This window comes from Vanessa cardui, chromosome 5, assembly GCF_905220365.1.
Source record: "Vanessa cardui chromosome 5, ilVanCard2.1, whole genome shotgun sequence".
NCBI classification, from domain to species: Eukaryota; Metazoa; Arthropoda; class Insecta; order Lepidoptera; family Nymphalidae; genus Vanessa; species Vanessa cardui.
In genome coordinates this window covers 9271357-9291852 of record NC_061127.1, presented here as the reverse complement: position 1 = coordinate 9291852, position 20496 = coordinate 9271357, and the positions used below count along the sequence as shown (strand labels likewise).

General features: G+C 31.8%; 1 protein-coding gene across 2 annotated transcripts in view; it reads left to right on the top strand.

Annotated features, from left to right (window-relative positions):
* LOC124530091 overlaps nucleotides 1–20496 on the top strand; it is an 89203-nt gene that overhangs the window by 64826 nt on the left and 3881 nt on the right. For both annotated transcript variants that reach the window (XM_047104088.1, XM_047104089.1), the window contains exons 2-3: nucleotides 18173–18296; nucleotides 19159–19397. In XM_047104088.1, the coding sequence (XP_046960044.1) occupies nucleotides 18173–18296; nucleotides 19159–19397 (363 nt within the window). The remainder of the gene's footprint in view (nucleotides 1–18172; nucleotides 18297–19158; nucleotides 19398–20496) is intronic.

Genomic DNA, 20496 nt, shown 5'->3' with positions numbered 1-20496 from the left:
ATTTATCATATTAAATTTTCAAATATTTAAAAACGATAAAAATATACACGAATTTATGTAAAAGGCACTTCAAAAGGGATTTAAATTTCATTACTACCTACATTAAACTTTCAATGCCTCACGTGTAACCTCATTTTAGCGCACCCTTATAAGTGGAAAGATAATAAGTGGTACTAAAACTCGTTACGAGACGTTTGGAAGAGGCTCAAAGCGTGTTGAACATTTACATTCTCAAATGGACTGAAATTATGTCAAAGAAGTGGAACCAATTTGAAAACAAGTTTCTCGATTTACCGCAGCGACAGTGACAAACACGTAGCTTCCTGGTATTAAGAACATTATCTTTCGCATTTATTACATGCGTGCGATCTAGAATGTTCCATAAAGTTCTCGAACGTCGCCTTATTATTGTCGTTTTAACATCACATTTGATTGATGAGTCGGTATTCTTCTATCATCGTATAAAAATTGCCATAATCCTCATCCAATCGCTTGATTATAGCTGTTAATCTTTTACAAAGAGAGCCCTGAGCCGCCTTTTTATCGTTCTTGTTTTATTTCGCCCCACTAAATTGTAGGCAATCGTGACTACTTAACTAAATTAAAATGAGACTGATGTAACAGTACTTTATTGGTAAGTGAATAAATAAGTACTGTTATTTATGTGATGTGACTTAGAGGATGTGGAGTACTTAGGAGCCAAGTAGATTGCTCGTCCGTTTGAATCGAATTAGAAGCGAATAATGAGAATTTACTATTTAATGATGATTTATTTATCTAGATGAGAACAGAGTCTTTAAATACATTAAATTATATGAAGACCTGCGTAATATAAATAAATTATACGCTGTTCTTTTTGATCATTTCAGTATTGTTACTATATTTATTTTTAAATGTTATCCACATGTGACACTCATACATTGGTCGTTAAACAGAGTTCAAATATTTGCATTTTTTTATATCCACACATATTCGCTGATAATTAATTATAAAATAACCCCTAATACCTAACCCCTAAAATAGTCCAATTGTAATCTTATATAAATTAAGAAAAAATAATATAACCTAAATATGAAAAAAGTTATTTATCACTCCAGTGATGAAATGGAGCGGGGATCTCTTTGCAAAATTTTATTTCATATTCTCCTCATTATAATATATCTAGTGCCTTAAAGTACCCTTTTATTTTTCTAATATGTTACATTTAAAAACTCGAAATGTGTCGTACATAAAATATAGGTGATTAGACTGAGACGCTTCCCTTGTCTGTATTTGAAGCCTCGGTTTCTTTTTTTCCCTAAGAAATTTTGGCGTATATTTCATGCGTTTTTCGTACGTGAATATTATACTTACGAAATGTAACATCAATCAATTAGCACTCTCTGAGTTTTCCTCTGACTTATTCTCAGAAAATAACTTTTGGGAATAATTTAATATAAAGAGGCAAGTTAATGTTTGGGAAATGTAGGATTACAGGCGATTACTGCAATGTGGATGATATGCCTTCATTTTCCCAAGATTTATTACTTTTAAAGCTAATCTCTTTACGTTTATTGCGATTTTGGTTATTTTTTATTGTTTGGTTCATTTTTTAATGTGTTTTTTATTTGTTTTGGTGAAATTGGGACTTGAGAAACAATAGCAGCATGTAAATTTCCGACTGGTGGGCTAAGGCCTCCACTCTCTTTGAGGAGAAGGTTTGGAACCTATTCCACCACGCTGTTCCGATGAGGGTTGGTGGAATCGAGGTAGGAAAGCGAGAATCTTAATCGATAATTGTAAATTCGAATGGGCAAATATTTTTAACTACTAAGTTTATTGCCAGTTCTTCTCGTTAGAATATACTTTCCAAACAGGTATTATATACAGATATTGGTCTTTACATACAATACAATACTGTAACATGACAGCTTAGAAATACTTTCGTGTGTCGCTTTAAAATGTCACTTCTATATCCACCCACTTATAATTCAGACTCTAAACCTTTACAAAAAGAGGGGAGACCTCTACGCAGCACCCGTTTACGACATTTATCACAATGACTTAAACAAAACTCGTTATTTTTTTATATCGTGGTGTAATAATGTAAAAGTATGGATAATCAATTTTTATTATTGGATTTTTGTTTTATAAAAAAACGTTTTTATATGTAACAAAGCAATTATTGTTGATATGATGTTAATGCACAGTGTAACATATAGGTGCTGAGTGTTTTAAAATTCCTTCGAATACAAAGGTTTTATTGTGTTACAATATATAGAGAAAAACGTGAACAATATGTAAATATCAGTATATATGGATATAATTAAACATGTACTTTGGGCATTGACGAGAATTATTACTAAGCCAAATTTAATTGTATTCAGTTCAGTGATTTCCTTTTAAGTCATAAGTATAAGTGTGGCGTATGTATGCAGTAACAATGTGTGAGTGCATACATAATCTGACAGACGCACACAACTGGACAGCTTAAAAATATACGTGCAAATATGACTCCATCTGCATTCAATTGATTGCATTGATCTAATTCTCAGAAGCCAAGTTTAAGATCCAGATTGATCCAGTCTAAACCTGTTTCTACTTTGGTTCTGTGCCCAAAGTATCTCTTTCTAATCGTTTCGAATTCAGCGTCCTATTGAATTATGAGAGTGATGTTGTGCTTGTAAACAAACGTAATATATCCGTGATAAATATTCTTCCTGCAGATTGATTGCCGTTGACGAAAGCGCTCAAGAGTAACAGTTTGATTATATCTATCACGTGAATTAATTGTGAATTATATAACGTATTGATTTCCTGTTATATTTTTTTCGTGTAAAATAAGATCCAGATAATAATTATTATAAGCATTTATATATTATGTAGGTTTCCAGCAAGTGTTGTGGAAACTCGAAAAGGAGCCATCAATCAAAGTACTTTCATACGTTATCCTGATATCGGAGGAGGTCTAAGGGCATGTTACCTTGTAATATTTAATCCCAGGAGTAGATTGCATTATAATAGCTCGAGAATGATTGAGCATTACTTAAGGAGCAGGTAAACTATGATTTATGTATTTTAAATTACATTTTTTGCTACGGTTTTTTATTAAAACGTAAAAGCTTTAATAAAATTGGTATGAAATATTTCTGAATCGCGCTTATGTTTGGTTCGCTGTGATATATATAGGGTTTCGAAAATTTCGACCCTTGCTCGATGAATAATGGAATCGAATCCGTATTATAATTATAACAGTAATAAAATAATGTCAATATTTGGTCTCCTAAGTTTTTAATCGAAATCAGATTTATAATTTAATTTCGCTTTAATGTAAGTCGACTAATTTTTTTAAAATATTTTAAGTCTGTTTAAACTTCACAACAGATTTACCAAAAAGTTTTTACAGCAGTCATTGTTTCTCTTTATTTCTTTTGCAGCATATCTTTTTTTTTTGTTTTAAAACAGAATGTAGGAATATAGAACTTACTTATTGTTCATCCACACATTGTTCTATTTCTGTACAAACAAAAAAGTTCCTCGGTTGTTATACGCGAGTTACAATACTATAAATGTAAGACCAAAAAGGGTAAACAAAGTTACGAATGAAAGTTTTTTTTTCCACTAGATCGCACCACAATGAGTGGGCTGGCAATATAAAGGACTAGAGAAAATGTTCGGTGATATTTTATTAACCAGCTTCGGATAATTTATGTGACGCTACAAGTTATAATGTAAAACTTGATCATGGCTCCGTAACAAACTTCCCGAAGATAAACGGCAAGGCCCACTCTGTATATAATATCTTTTCGCGAGACACAAATTTGCATAGATACCTATTTTAGTAATTTACAATAAATGTAGTTATATCAAAATTTGAATTGTTATTTTTGATGAGCAAGATATTTGGGTACTTTTGATAATTTATGGATTATATTTTAATAACGAAGTTTAATTTACATTTGAATTTAATTAAGTTTAGAATTTCATATTGTTACTCACAAATGAGTGAAATATATCGACTGCATAATCAGTAGATTAATTAAAATCAAATACCATACTATCCATTACATGAAAAAAAAATGTTAATTTTATATATAAGCCATACATATACTTTAATTGTTTTGAAAAGGTTCAGAGCTGTTTGTTTTTCGTCTCAGTAAAATCTACTTTTAGAACCGTCTACATTTAATTATTATCAATCAATAAACGTCAAATGCTAATAGAAAGGTCCTCATTGACCGAATTATAATTATCTGAAATTGGTTATAATTGATTTTCAAAATTAGATCTTCACTACGGGATAAGTTTAAATACATTATTAGAAATATCTTGTTCTTGTCGGTTTTACGTTTAAATAAGTTAAATGTCAGCCCACATATTACTATCTTATAAAAAATTAGATTAATAACATCTAAAACCTCGTGTCATTAGATCTGTCAGTTCGCCTTTACATTCGCTTGCGATGTGATTGATCTATTTCTTCAATTTCAACGTGTACCCTTATCGGTTCCATCCTATCTCACGTCGCCTCAACGCGATCGAGGACAGGGAAGAAAATTGGGAATTTATAACACGAAATGACATCGTCCCATCAAAAAAATATGTGTTTATAGAGTGCGTGAGAATAAATTTCATTTTACATAAAAGTACAAGAGAAGTTGTGAAGCTCTGTCACTTAATAAAAGATCTCCCTTGAGCAGCGAAGCAAACGACTTCATAAGATGAGACGGTATTATCATCTGGGGTAAAAAAAGATATAAAACGTTGGTGAGCAACATTAAATAAATTGCAGGCGCCTACCGCTTGCCGCTTCGCATTTGTGGAGTCGGCAACTACCCCCATAGCTCCATTCCTCGCTGAAGTAACTTAACGACATTAATTATTATTAGAATATTTCATTCAATTACACTTAGTAATTGCTATTTGCTAGAGCCACGCATAATATGTTTTAATATAACTGATTACTTACTCGGTACCGAAAAATTAGCTCATAATGTACATTTTCCTCGTACGCAAAACGTAGGCGTTAAATATTGCCACAAGCTATGTAAGCCCATTGAAGGAACAACCTATTTTCTAAAAATGTTGTGCACGTAATAGAAAAATGCTATTGTTTATTATAAAAAATACGCGCCATTTTTAATCACCAGGTTAATTTTGTAAGAATATTCATTATTGTGCTCATCAATTTTTTTATACAAAATTGACAATACGGATTACAGTTAGCTTTAATTTAATTTACTATTTTATATGATATATTAAATATGATGAAATCGTATCATAAGATTGTGTCCAAAGTATAACTCGTTAAGTTATAATTTGGTACTTTGTCTTTTGACAAAGTACCATCTTACTTATACCCGTAGATGGTTCGGGAACTGTACCAAATAAAAAAAAACTGTTTCAATATATATAGTTTATATTAAAAATATAATGAAAGATATTCGTATGAATATATCATTTTCTTTATTCGGAATATATAAACGTATTTTACGTTATCTTCATCGTGGATATAAATATTGAGACCGAAACGATTTTCCAGGAGCACGGCATTGTTCGGCGCCGCCCAAATGAGTTTTATAAGTTCTGTAAGAAGCCCCAATGAGACAACTTTAGCTTGTCTTAAGGCATCTCATACCGCGTAATTATGTATAATGGAAGCGTTTATCGCCATTATTATTATCACAAATGTTGTATTATTTATTTATTCGACGATTATTTTACAAGTATTAAATGAAATGCTGTTAAATAATGTATATGCATGTGTTTGAGTGAGTTACAAATTTTCAAATGTTTAGGTGATGTCAAATTTATCTTAACTTGTTACTTGGTGGTAGGGCTTTGTGTAAGCCCGTCTGGGTAGGTACCACCCACTCACCAGTTATTCTACCGCCAAATAACAGTACTCAGTATTGTTGTGTTCCGGTTTGAAGGATGAGTGAGCCAGTGTAACTACAGGCACAAGGGACATAACATCTTAGCTCCCAAGGTTGGTGGCCCATTGACGATGTAAGGTAATATATCTTACAGTGTCATTGTCTATGGGTGATGGTACCACTTTCCATCAGGTGGCCCATATGCTCGTCCGCCAACCTATAACATAAAAAAAAGACTGTTTAATTAAGTAGCATTCGAACTTTCCACATAATATATAATTCAATGGATTATGCAGATGAAATTACATGTATTTTCAATAAAGATTTCGAGGAGGATTATTTAAGTTTGAATGTAAGGGTAACGTTACTGATGTAAAATGATTAAACTTGTAACTACATTCATTATTGTTACATGATATAACAAATAAACAAAGTGATCTATCTCTTATTAAACACGAGTTTATACTTTGGGAGGTTTTCTTTCTGTATATCGGTGCCTGACACTTTAATATTTGCATGTGTTTTTATTTGACACCATTGGTATATTCTAAAAATAGTCAGACGTATTTATAGAAATGTATCTTTTTAAGATTTATGCTAAATATTTATTAATGCGAACCCGAAAACAAAAAATAGAATATTGAATATTTTCCTAGGATACGTACGTGAAAACAGTGGTATTTATTTATTATCTTTTAAATTATTTTTTCTAGACTTTGCTATTATTTTAATCAATTAACTCCACTATACATTCTCGTAGAAGATAAAATTCATTGGATTTTATGAGAATTCAAGTTCGAATAAGAAGGTTTTATAAATAAATCTCGAATAAAACGATTGTGACAATTTTTTTTTTAAATTTTTTATAATCTTAGAGAGCTTATATATGTGTGTGCTGTGTGTTGTTTCAATAAAACCAATTGTCCTATTGTAGTACTACTAACAATGTACGTCATTATTTACCAAGCAATTAGTTATCTATTATGGATGACCTCGCTTAGACAAATGATCTGTCATCTTGATATATTGACATCTCGCCTCAGGAGGACCTTTCGACCACAATCCGGTTTGATTTGACTTATCTCATATATCATAAGGACATTATCTTAATGCAATTGACGGCTGTTCTAATTATACGTGTTGGCAAGACAAAATAATTAAGACCTTATATAAATTTTAGATAAAATATCCAATAAGTTTGATTATCATATAATCAAATCTAAAGACGAAAAGACTACACTTCATTTTTTACCCAAGGAAAATTGTTTAATGGAAATATTATGGTGGGGCTTTGGCAACGTTTGGGTAGGTACCCACTTATCAAATATTCTACATCCCGAGAGCAGTAACCAGTAGGGTTGTATTCCAGTTTAAAGATACATAACATCCTAGTTACAAAACTTTGTGACATATTGGCGATCTAGGGAATGCTTAACATTTTGCGCTGCATCTTAACCGATGATTGCGGGTTCAAACCCAGGCAAGCACCGCTGATTCATGTGCTTAGTTTGTCTTTATAATTCTTCTCGTTTAAATAAAACTAATTATAACGGATGAATCGCGTATATTAATTATTTTTAAACATCCCGACGTTTCGAGCACTTTGCAGTGTTCGTGGTCACGGGTAGACTAAGATGACATTTGTCTATTTGAAGAACAAAGAAATATTATTAACAACTACCGCCAACGATTTCTCAATTGATATCTTGAGTAACGTTCCGGTTGCACGCAGAAGGCACTAACTGTATCTTTAGGTCTTGCAGTCTGTTGGATTTGGGATTTTAAATTTTTAATAAGTGGATCCCAGGTGTTAGAAAGTCTCCAACCATCTTCTCTATTGAAGTTCGGATGTTTTTGAATTTCAATAGCCTCGCGTATCATTCTAGGAATGAATCTGTGTTCTCTAGCGAGGATCTGTGGTTTATCAAATCGGATAAAATGGTTAGGTTTATCCAGAGCATGTTCACAGACTGCAGACTTTGAAGAACGCCTATTTTTGACATCTCCTATATGTTCCTTGACCCTGGTACCGATGCTTCTCTTTGTTTGGCCTATGTAAGATAAACCACACTCACATTCGAGTTTATATACTCCTGCAGTTTGTAAAGGGATATTACTCTTGATAGGTTTATCTTACATAGGCCAAACAAAGAGAAGCATCGGTACCAGGGTCAAGGAACATATAGGAGATGTCAAAAATAGGCGTTCTTCAAAGTCTACAGTCTGTGAACATGCTCTGGATAAACCTAACCATTTCATCCGATTTGATAAACCACAGATCCTCGCTAGAGAACACAGATTCATTCCTAGAATGATACGCGAGGCTATTGAAATTCAAAAACATCCGAACTTCAATAGAGAAGATGGTTGGAGACTTTCTAACACCTGGGATCCACTTATTAAAAATTTAAAATCCCAAATCCAACAGACTGCAAGACCTAAAGATACAGTTAGTGCCTTCTGCGTGCAACCGGAACGTTACTCAAGATATCAATTGAGAAATCGTTGGCGGTAGTTGTTAATAATATTTCTTTGTTCTTCAAATAGACAAATGTCATCTTAGTCTACCCGTGACCACGAACACTGCAAAGTGCTCGAAACGTCGGGATGTTTAAAAATAATTAATATACGCGATTCATCCGTTATAATTAGTTTTATTTAAATGTGTAATAATCGCGAAAATTTAAGACAACATTAATTCTTCTCGTGCTCAGCGGTGAAGGAAAACATCGTGAAGAAACCTGCATGTGACAAATTTCATAGAAATTCTGCCACATGTGTATTCCACCAACCCGCATTGGAACAGCGTGCTGGAATATGTTCCAAACCTTCTCTTCAAAGGGAGAGGAGGCCTTTAGCCCAGCAGTGGGAATTTACAGGCCGTTGTTGTTGTTTTTGTTGTTGTAAATATTTGGTCACTTAATTGATTTCAAATAGTGGGTAAATTGTAACGTAAACAAGGATATAATCTGTGCAACTAGCGATCTTATTCGAATATGCTATAATTTTTCGTCTTGCTGCAACTTACTTCGAAATGATATCCATGCTCGTAGCGACCTTTAGGACGGTCGTAAAGTGTCAAGTCGCACGACTTGCAACTTTACGTCCGACACTTCTCTCGGCATCCTCGTGGAAGCTATTAAGACCGACGGTTAATAAAATTGTGTTTAATAAAAATTTAATAACGTAGTTCATTACGAAATAAATTTAAAATTAAAAATATAAAAATAATTCGTGTCTTATTTTTGTTTTTAAATTATAATTATGAAATGTATAATCTACTTTTATTTTTATTACAAGGGTTATATATATATATCTCCAAAAATTCTATCTATATATCTCCTATGTATAATTTCAGCCGATTTAAAAACATTTTTTTCTTAGAAGTTATATCTTCAAAATTATAAAAGTGCATTTTAAACTACAATATGATACTTCCTAAATATTGTTACTTACGTATATACGTATATGAGTGGATACCACTACGGGTAAACATATACAAATTAGTTATTTATATGGAAATATGAACCAGTAGTTAAGAAGAAAAAACTTACCAAATAACAACATAAAGGTATTTCACTGCAAACCAGGAGATATATACGATTTTTAATTCTATCCGATATTTATTCATAGCCGAGCAGCATTCCATGACAAAATAAAAACTAAAAACGCAGCTCTTTCAAAATGCGAAAAAAAATCAAATGTTCGAAATTCCAGAGCGAAATTTGAATAAATTTAATATTATGTAGTCGCTAAGTTTAATAGGGATCATAAAAAAGTTTTGTAAAACATAACATTAAAATGAATATATTTCAGCGAATTTGTTCTCTGATAAGGATAAAGAAAATCCAAATAACCGTTCGCATTATCTTTTATGCTTTTAATCTGGTCTTTGTATTACGCTACGGAAGTCGACGCGCACGGCTGGAACTAACATTCGCATTAACCTAGTTGCGTTCAATCCTGGTTATTTGGGTCCTTTTATGAAATAATCGTAGTTCATAATGTGCATTTTGGTGATGTTAAAATAGTTCTAATCACTTGACATTAACGTTAATCGCCTGTCCTTAAATTGATTATAGTTATTAAGAGAGAGCAAAGCAGACGAGCAAAAAGAGCTTATAGTAAAAAGTCCCTTTTGGCGTTACAGACTGAAAAGGTTTTATTCATTGTTAAATTTCTAACTCCACATATGTTTTGTCCGTGCTTTTGTGTCTTACTGATGTATTCTATTTTTAAATGTTATTTTTTTTTATTTTATATCTTTGGAAATTCTTATTACAAGACAGCAACCATTTTGAAGGTATTTTTTTTCAGTAAATCGGTATAAAAGCCTTCTTTCATCATAAAGCGATAATTCGATGACAATTATAAGATCTAAGACGTAATATATCGGAGTTTCAGTAATTAAACTTTTTTTTAAATAAACAGTTATTTATTTTTTAATTAGGAAAGAATTGCATACGAACATAATCCACATTTTCAAAGGGCTTAATAATTCAGATACCTCATTAAAATATAGGTCAAATTTTAATAAAAATCTAGATGTACGGTTTTATTTCAACATGTGCTCTTAAGCTATAATTATACATTTAATTTTGTATTCTAGGTACTTCAAAACTGCTAAATTATTAATTAGGTAACGAAAAATAGCGAATTGTCAATGGTAACCCTTAAATATGATTTACGATCATTAAATGCAACTGTGAAAATAAAACAAGTTACAGGCACCAATGTCTTAATGGGCAATAACTTCCTATCTTAAAAAAGACGTTTGGAGTTCAATCCACCATACTGTTGCAATTGAGATCAGTAAATAAATATATTGTAGATTTTATCCCATCCATACGAGATTAAATTCCATTTTGATGCGACTTTCGCTCGCAGATAGTAGTAGCAGTAGCAGATGTAATATTGAATAACTTAGTCTACTTTTATTTTATAATTATACATTAAATATTAATAAAGTCAAGCTGCATTCCAACGACTTAATATCACATAATTATTTTTCTGTTAAATTTAAACGCACGCGAAGTCGCGGCCACAGCTCGTCAAACATATTATGAGAAATGTTTGGTGTTGTGTGAAGTTGCACCCACATACTTTGGTTTAGATTCACATACTACATCCACTCGGATATATTTGATGGATTATAATGAGAGATATTAATATACTAAGTCGTATATTTAGGTGACAGATCACCAGTAGATAATTTTCATATAATTCCTTTACCTTTTAGCTTTTAGTTTAATTACGCGTCTGTAATCAAGGCGAAGGCAATAGGAGAGAAATAGATAGATAAATTAAGGTCTTTTATCTACAATTACATCGCACTGGTGTCCCGCAATTTAACGGCAGACAAAACCTTGGCAGTCGTTAATTACGACAGCGCTGGATTTCTTGTTATTAAATAATCTAGCGATTGTCTAAATCTGTTCTCGTTGATGCGATCTGTTATTGTTAAGTATACGTTTCGAAAATCCAATAGACTCGACATGTTTAAATATGGAACATATTTGAGATTTTTTTTTAAATATTTAAAATAATATAACATAAGTTACAATGAACAAAGTATAAATAAAATCTAATAACATTATGTGCGTTTATTATATCTAAAACATTTCGTTTTTTATTTAACTATTTGAATTTTTTAATTTACAATTCCTTTTTCAAATTAAATTCATTGTTATCAACTTTCACAATACAAAGACACCAGATATACTCCGACACATAAAATTGTCTGTAAATAAAGATAAGATGGATCTTTGATTGAACGCGTTAACTATGTAATTGTACTGACTGCCTCCTTGGTATTGTCTTGGCTATACGTACATATGTATATAAAAGGCAAAAACAGATCCCGAAGTTCTATAGGACAAGAATTACAGACAAAAATTAAACACATGATAATTTAGTGGTACTTGCCTGGTCCTGAACATGCATCATCGGTTAAGATGCTCATCAAAAAATTTCTAATTCTGAATCGTCTCGGCTTATTAACTTCTTTGTAATACGATTACATTTATACGTAAGAATTAATAATTATATATATTATAATATATAATAAGAGATGTGTTAGAAATTCAGCGTATCGTTGAAAAGAAATTGAAAATGATTTAAAACAAATGAAATTCTTATCTGTCAAATACATTAGGTACTCTTTGTATTTTACTTGAAATCAATAATCAATATGTTGACCCCGTTACTCGTTTCAGGGATCTCAACAAATATTTAAACTCTAATTCGTTTGAAATGTAATATTGCGACGACTTTTATTGACCTTTTTTCTCGTATTTACTTTCAGATGATTTATATTAGACTTAATTTATAATATATGTAGACAAGTGGGCTACCTAATGGCAAGTGGTAGTGCTAGAGTAAGTGACGCGTGGTCTTTCAGATGGGCTTGCATAAAATTTATATAACATATATTTTATTATGCAAATTGTAGCCATATTAGTACAGATTTCAACTAGATATTGATGTAAAATTAGTGTAATTACTGTGTTAATTTTTTCCCTCGTTTATTATGTCTATTGAAGGGACCTTAGGTCGATTTAAATCTTGTGATAACTTTTGTTCATTCGTATTTATTACTACGTTTCATGAGTTCTGAACTCATTGAACGCTCAATTAACAGTGCTTGCTGCTATCCACTCGGGCTCAGCTCTGACAAAGTAGTCTCTCTGCGATTGGTCAACGCCTCTGATTGACTGTTTCAGATTCAGTCAAATGAACATCTATCAATCTAAGTCACTAATAATATTAATACATTGATTAAATATTGGTCTTTTTACATTTATGAATTAATAAATTAATTAAATTATCATATATATCATATATTATGTCATCGTCATAGAGCCAATCATTCATTTAAGAGTATATTCAATTAGGCATAATATGTTACATCCGAATACGATTGTATCAATAATAAAATCCAATGACTACACATATCCTGTAACGTATATGGTTATTGGGATTACGAGCACCATTTTATAGATATAAGTTCAATGGTAACGTCTAATGCTCGATTTGATAGTCGCAGGTTTTCTTTTTAAAATAGTCTTCGCAAAACTACGATATTTGAATGTCAATAGTCTTGTTTACTCATACTGAATATCTTCAGTTAAAATACTTATGGTCCGGGAGGTAGCGTTGCAAATGCAAAAGTCATAGTGAGCCGGCTGATATCAACGTCGATAGTTGATCTTATATGACTAATAACTGAACCGACAGTCAGCTGCTCAAATAGGCGGTGCCGGTGTAAGAGGCTGTGAAAGAGTCTTCTGCAACTTTCCAATTCCACACTCACATCGGGTGCGTCAGGTGACGCTTGATTCAGTTATAAGTATATAAGTATTTCGAGATAAATAGAAAAAGAAGGCAAACATAATGTTGTCTTAAATTTTCGCGATTATTACACATTGAAATAAAACTAGTTATAACGGATTTGAATCGCGTATATTCATTATTTTTGACAATCCGACCACCGCAGTCTGTCACAGTCAGTCACAGAGTAGACCACAGTCTACCCGCGACCACGAACGCTGCAAAGTGCTCGAAACGTCGGGATGTCAAATATAATGAATATACGCGATTCAAATCCGTTATAACTAGTTTTATTTCAAGAAGGCAAACAGTCGGAGTAAAATCACTGCCCAAAATGCAACGCTACCTCCCGGACTATTATATTTGTTTTGCGTAATAGAAATAACACGGATATAAAAATCTAAACAAAGAACTTTAACAAAAAATGCATGTTTATTATTTTCATAATTTTCTTCTAGATGAGCGAATAAATTATAAATTGTAATAGGACAATAAATTTTACTCTCACTAATTAAGTTTTCTACAATTTGAGAACACAGAAATGAATATTTTATAGTCAAATAGACTTAATAAATAAAAATTAAATTCTTGAGCATTTCGTATTACGCAAACATCAGAAATGAAAGTCCTTTCTGTGAAGACTTATTAATTAAAAGCACTAACAGAACAAGAACTATACCCACGAAACTATAATGCCACTTTAATTATAGGTGATAACTAAATTAATATTAAATGCTTATATAATCAAATAAATGCTAAATGCAAATGGTAACTGAAAAAAGAACTAAAAATTTTGATTGTGAAATTGATAAAAAAATTTGAATAGAAAAAATTCAAAAAAACAAAAAAAAACAAAACAAAAAAACAATTCAATGATGAATGATCTTAAATAGTATTAATTAATTTCGATGATTTCCGTGGTCATGGTACACCGGATTTTATGGGTACGCCATCCTGGGGGCCCGGGTCCGATTTCCAGTGGATTCAATGTAGAAAAAAATCATTACTTTTCTATGTTATCTTGGGTCTGGGTGTTTTGGTACCGTCCTCACTTCTTATTTTCCATAACGTAATTGCCTTAGATACTTAATGAGATCAAAGTAATGTATGTGATGATGTCCAATACTTATTTGTTTACAAACAAATGTATCCGCATGTTGATGATAATTTTGAATCACTGAAACACTTTTTTAGAGGGAATGGTGTACTGCTTACATATGCTTGTCGTGCTCAAGTAGGAAACTTATTTATACAAAGTATTCAGCGGTACCTATAAAATCTTTATGAAGATAAGTTATATTAACCACCTTTTGATTTAATTACAAATATTTTTTGTTCAATTAATTTATTACAAAATACGAAGCCTTATCAATATCATTAACAGATCAAGCATTTTCTATAAATTAATACATCTTTCAGTCTCTTATATTTTTGACATGGGATTAATATAAATTTGGCTTTATAGATATTACAGGATATTTCAATTAATGTATGAAAAACACAGCCACGGTAAGATACATTACGGTTGATTATATTGCTTTGATAGATATTTAGTTTCATCATAATTTTATACTCGTTATTAATTAAAAATAGGAAGATAACGGATATATAAAATTTCTTCATACTAAAAATTTCGAGTTGTATTAATTGAACTTTGCACACCGCGTATCACTCAATCTATATCTAAAATAAACTTAAAGCCCTGATAGCACTAGCTAATTATAATATTAAAAATACTATTCAAACAATATATTTAAATGCACAGGAGCATATTCCGCCACGCTGCTCCAATGCGATTTAGTGGATATTGGTTGAGCTCGTGAAAAATCAATTGTACTTCTCATTATACTAGTTATGTAGTAACAGCAAAATAAACTTATGTTTTACGTTTTAATCATTGGGATATGTTTATTATCTATCAAACGAAGAATATTGATATTCTTATCTCGTACATTTGAATAAAGAATAAAAAACAAAAGCAAAACGTAACCTCGTTAAAATATTTTCATTTTGTTATTCGTAGCCATTGAAATGTAATTACTGTCGGCTCCAATTACTAAGTCTATGCTTATGATTTTTATTACTTACTTCAAGTTAAAATAACGACCTTATAGACTTTAATTATTTTAAAAATAGAACACGAAAAAACCTTTATAAAAGCAATTATAGTTCCGGGTATTAGTTACAACGTGTACTATATAGGTACAGTCAGAGTAAGAAAACCTTCGTAGGTTTTCAAATTAATTCCTTTACAACAAACAACAACAACAACAACAATAGCCTGTAAATTTCCCACTGCTGGATTACGGCCTTCTCTGCCTTTGAGGAGAAGGTTTGAAACATATTCATCCACGCTGTTTAATGCGGGTTGGTGGAATACACGTGTATCAGAATTTCTATGAAACTAGACTAGATGTTTTCCTTCACCGCCGAGCACGAGATGAATTATAAACACAAATTAAGCATATGAGTATTAAGCGGTCGTTACCTGGGCTTAAACCCGCAATCATCGGTTAAGATGCCCACGTTCTAACCGCTGGGCCATCTCGGCGCTCTCCTCACGCTTGTTTTCCTTTATCAAGTTTTAAATTCTTAGTGCCCTTTGAATCTAATCATCAAATCATTGCGACGCAGTATATTATTCTCAATCAGTATAGCAGATTATCACTCATACTGCGAAAATAGATCTTAAGATGACGAACCTTTTCTTACTCGGACTGACTATCTACAGCTGAGTGAGAAATACTAAGTCGTCCACTTATTTCTTAAAAATATTATTGTATTTATTTTTAATATTGAGTGTTCCGAAAACGATTAACATTTACACTATGGCATGATATAATATAGTAAGGTATATTTGAAGAGTACGGTAAGATCAGATATCTTTTTTGGTTGACATTGAATTTTTAAATATAGGTACTTATATACTTCTAATATCATAAGGTACACATAAATCCGCTTAAAAACAAAGAAAAAACAACAAATTGGATTACTTTTTTCGTTTTCTGCCAAATTTGCTGTCGTATTTTCATAGATCAATAACTTTAATAAGCGCAGAAGTATTGAATAAAGATTTAAATTCGCAGCAAACCCTGTCTAAATTTAGATCTACAAAGGATAACCTTTAATATGATTACTCCAACTTATAAGAATTAACTGAGATTACATTAACTTCGACAAAAAAGTTAATATTCATATTCATTAGTCATTTCCATTTCCCCTTACAATATCACATATAATATAACACGTAGAGAACAAAGATTAAATCACGAGGAAGTCATAAATTCGGAGTTTCGACGGTCACCAGGTCCCATGAGATAGCAATATGTCGTTTATCTTTCCCGCACGATATAGAACATAATAATATGTAATTTTCTTCGATGTCTGTGGAAACTTAGCTTTTCGAGTAAATGTAGTTCAGTAAATAATATATCGGCTATATTATTTAGGTATATAACCGTGTTTTAAGTTTCTGAATTACAAAACTTATATTACGTAGTGATAACTTTTTTATTTTTATTAAATTAAATTAGTAGAGTAAATAAATGTTTTTTTTTTATGGTATAGGTTGGCAGACGAGCATATAGGCCACCTGATGGTAAGTGGTCACCATCATCCATAGACAATGACGCTGTAAGAAATATTAACTATTCCTTACATCGTCAATGCGCCACCAACCTTTGGAACTAAGATGTTATGTCCCTTGTGCCTGTAGTTACACCGGCTCACTCACCCTTCAAACCGGAACACAACAATACTGAGTACTGTGATTTGGCGGTAGAATATCTGATGAGTGGGTGGTACCTACCCAGACGGGCTTGCATAAAGCCCTACCATCAAGTGTTTCTTAAATGAAAATTTTGATGCCTAAAATATTCTTCTACCTTAGTTTAAAGTCTATCATAAAACGGATGTATAGAGAACTATTTTCGTATTCCAGTTCTAGCCATAAAAGTTACATTTTCGGTACATAGGTTATAATTTTTAAATATTATAATTTATATCATCTTGCAATTAATATATTTTCTTGTCTCTTTGTGCTCTAACATCGGATTGGAATGAGATTAACGAGATTGGCACCTTGTTTACGCAAATAACTGTGCTTGTGCATCACAGATAGTACTTGCATAGATCATTGATCACCATGGCATAAGCTCGGTCAAATGTCAATTAAAATTTCTTATCAAACACTACTATGCATATTTAGTGTTAATATGCATATTTATATAATATTCATGACATATTTGAAAATAGATACGGGTTTCATGTCAAAGGCAAATTTTCCGTATTTTAATAAATATTATTCATACTCTTATGATACCATTAATGTGATAACATTATTTATTCATGTAATTCATTGTATGCATTACATTTGAATAATCTTAGTGACACAAAGAAACTATTTTATATGCTTACATTAATTTTTCATTTGTTTGAGAGCGAGCCAATTTTTCTTATTATTTCTTATATTTTCTTTATTCTTACGATACTAATGATATTTATTTATTTATTTTTATACTCCTTATTGCACACCAATATAAACAATAATAATAGGAGTAAAACAAAAACAAAGAAAAGAAAAATGTACAATAGGCGGCCTTATCGCTAAAACAGCGATCTCTTCCAGGCAACCTTTGGTAGAGGAGAGAGATAGGAAGGCAGGGGTGTATATATATATATATATATATATATATATATATATATATATATATATATATACGATACATAAATAAATATTCCACAGATATATAATTATATAATAATATAATATACATAGACATTATAAATATATACATTTACATACTATAGATATTTACATAATAAATAAATATTAAATTGCAGTATTTCTTCATGAAGCAAGATAGTGCTCTTTTATCATTTTTTTAAAAGAAGTAATAGTTGGTGCACGTCTTGCTTCTAGTGGAAGAGAGCTCCAAAGACGAATTGAATGATATTTATTTATTTAAATTATTCTCTGTTATTTCCAGTGAAAAGGAGGGAAGGGATGTGGGGCGGCGGCGCGCAATGCGTGCATGCGTCGCTCCCGCGTGGAGCCCGCGCGCAGCCAGCTCCTACGCTCAGCGGCGCCATCGCTAGCCGCCGCCCTCCCAGGTACAGACACCTACAAACATCTTCTAATTGAAAAAAGTATTTATGCTACATCAAAATATAGATGTCTTATACCAAAAGTCCCTTCAAAGATAAAAAAAAAAAACATGCATAATTTTATAAGCTTCCTTCGCATTACAGTTTATTATTAAATGTACCAGCAAAACAATTCATTGATTGGAAATTAGCATTTTGCTGGTGTCATTTTAAAAATATAAATGAAAACATAAATCTCTTGTACCAAAACTTTCTTCAAAGATAAATAAAAAATATAGTTTTATAAGCTTCAATTTGCATTGTGTATTTACAGACTGTAAATCAGAATGTAAAATTATCAAACGTACCAGCAAAACAAATTAATTAGTAATTAGCATTTTGTGTCTAAAAAATATAATGTGTGTGTAATGAAGTAATATCAATAGTATTAAAAAGACACTCAATACAATTTATTCAATAAACGTGGTACTTTCGCATTAGTCGAGTTAAGGATATATTTGATCAGAGTATGTCATATTGACACGAATTTAGTATTTATTGAGTCGAGATGGCCCAGTGGTTAGAACGCGTGCATCTTAATCGATGATTGCGGGTTCAAACCTAGGCAAGCACCGCTGATTCATGTGCTTAATTTGTCTTTATAATTCATCTCGTGCTCAGCGGTGAAGGAAAACATCGTGAGGAAACCTGCATGTGACAAATTTCATAAAAATTCTGCCACATGTGTATTCCACTAACCCGCACTGGAACACCGTGGTGGAATAGGTTCCCAACCTTCTCCTCAAAGGGAGAGGAAGCCTTTAGCACAGAAGTAGGAATTTACAGACTGGTGTTGTTGTTGTTGTAGTATTTATTGTAATTATTCCAGACCCACGCCTCCGTCGCCGACGCTAGTAGCACAGATAGACTCATCGGTAGCCTGTCTATGGTTGCTGACTCCTCTGTCCGCTGGAACCGCAGTCATTGCTATCATAGTAGCAGTGACGACAAATAACTGGCTCCACACACAAGAAAACATGCTGAATCCAGCTTTCAATGGCACAGGCAAACACGAGCTCGTTGCAAAACACACAGTTTCTGGACTTTGGCGTATTTGTCATACAGATCGTAAGTTATTTTTTTTTTAATTTATAATTATTATTGTAACTTAACTGTATGGCTGTCTATATTACAATAGGTGCTTGATATAAAAACATTGAATTTAATGATTAGCTAGCTTTGCCCGCGACTGTGTGTGCGATTGAATTTAACAAAAAAGTTGTATCAGTTATCTGCCAGCGAAATTCCCGTCAAAATCGGTCCAGCCATTCCAGAGAAAATTAAATAAATGTATATAATTTATAATTTATTTAAAGTATGCCGGTTTGTCTAGAGAGACTGGCTAAAATGAAAAAAAAAACATGTTAGTTTCGCATATGTATCGTGTAAAAACATGGATTTAGTAAATAGAAAAATAATAAATAAATATTTAGTAAATTCAATAAAAATATAAAATTTTTATACAGTAATTATATACGCGAAGTACATAACTTGCACGTTACGTTCACATTAGGGAGTAGAGCGGCATAAGAGGTGTCACACAATTAATTGCCGTCTCTGCAATCGATATGAGTAACTCTTACCCCCAAGGCGCGCAATCAATATTAATAAATCTAATGTAACTTTATTAACAAAATAATAAACAACATTAAATGCTTAAATAAATACAAATATAAAATAAAATTTGTTACTATAAAAATCTTGAACGCGTGGAATGGTGGCAGCATTTCCCCGTTACATTTGAAAGAAAAGAAATGCTGCCACCGTTCATAAATAAATAGTATTTAAACAAGAAATAAATACCTCGATGGAAAGTCACCATCGTTTATTGACATTAATACCATAAGATGTAAATGGTAAAGTTACTATTAATGAGTTCAAATCAAATCAAATCAAAATAAACTTCAAGTAGGTTTTTACTAGCACTTTCAAATCGTCATTTTACAATGAAGTGAAGCTACTACCGGTTCGGAAGGTAGATTCTACCGAGAAAAATCGGCAAGAAACTCAAGTTCATTGAAATATAATATTCTGCCTCTGGATAAGAGAAGTTGAAAAATATTTTCTTCCATTGAAAACTTAAGTCAAGTATTGCAATGAAAACTAACAGCCATCGGTAACATATCAAGATTCATTTAGAATTTTTATCTGAAGTCACAAATACGTT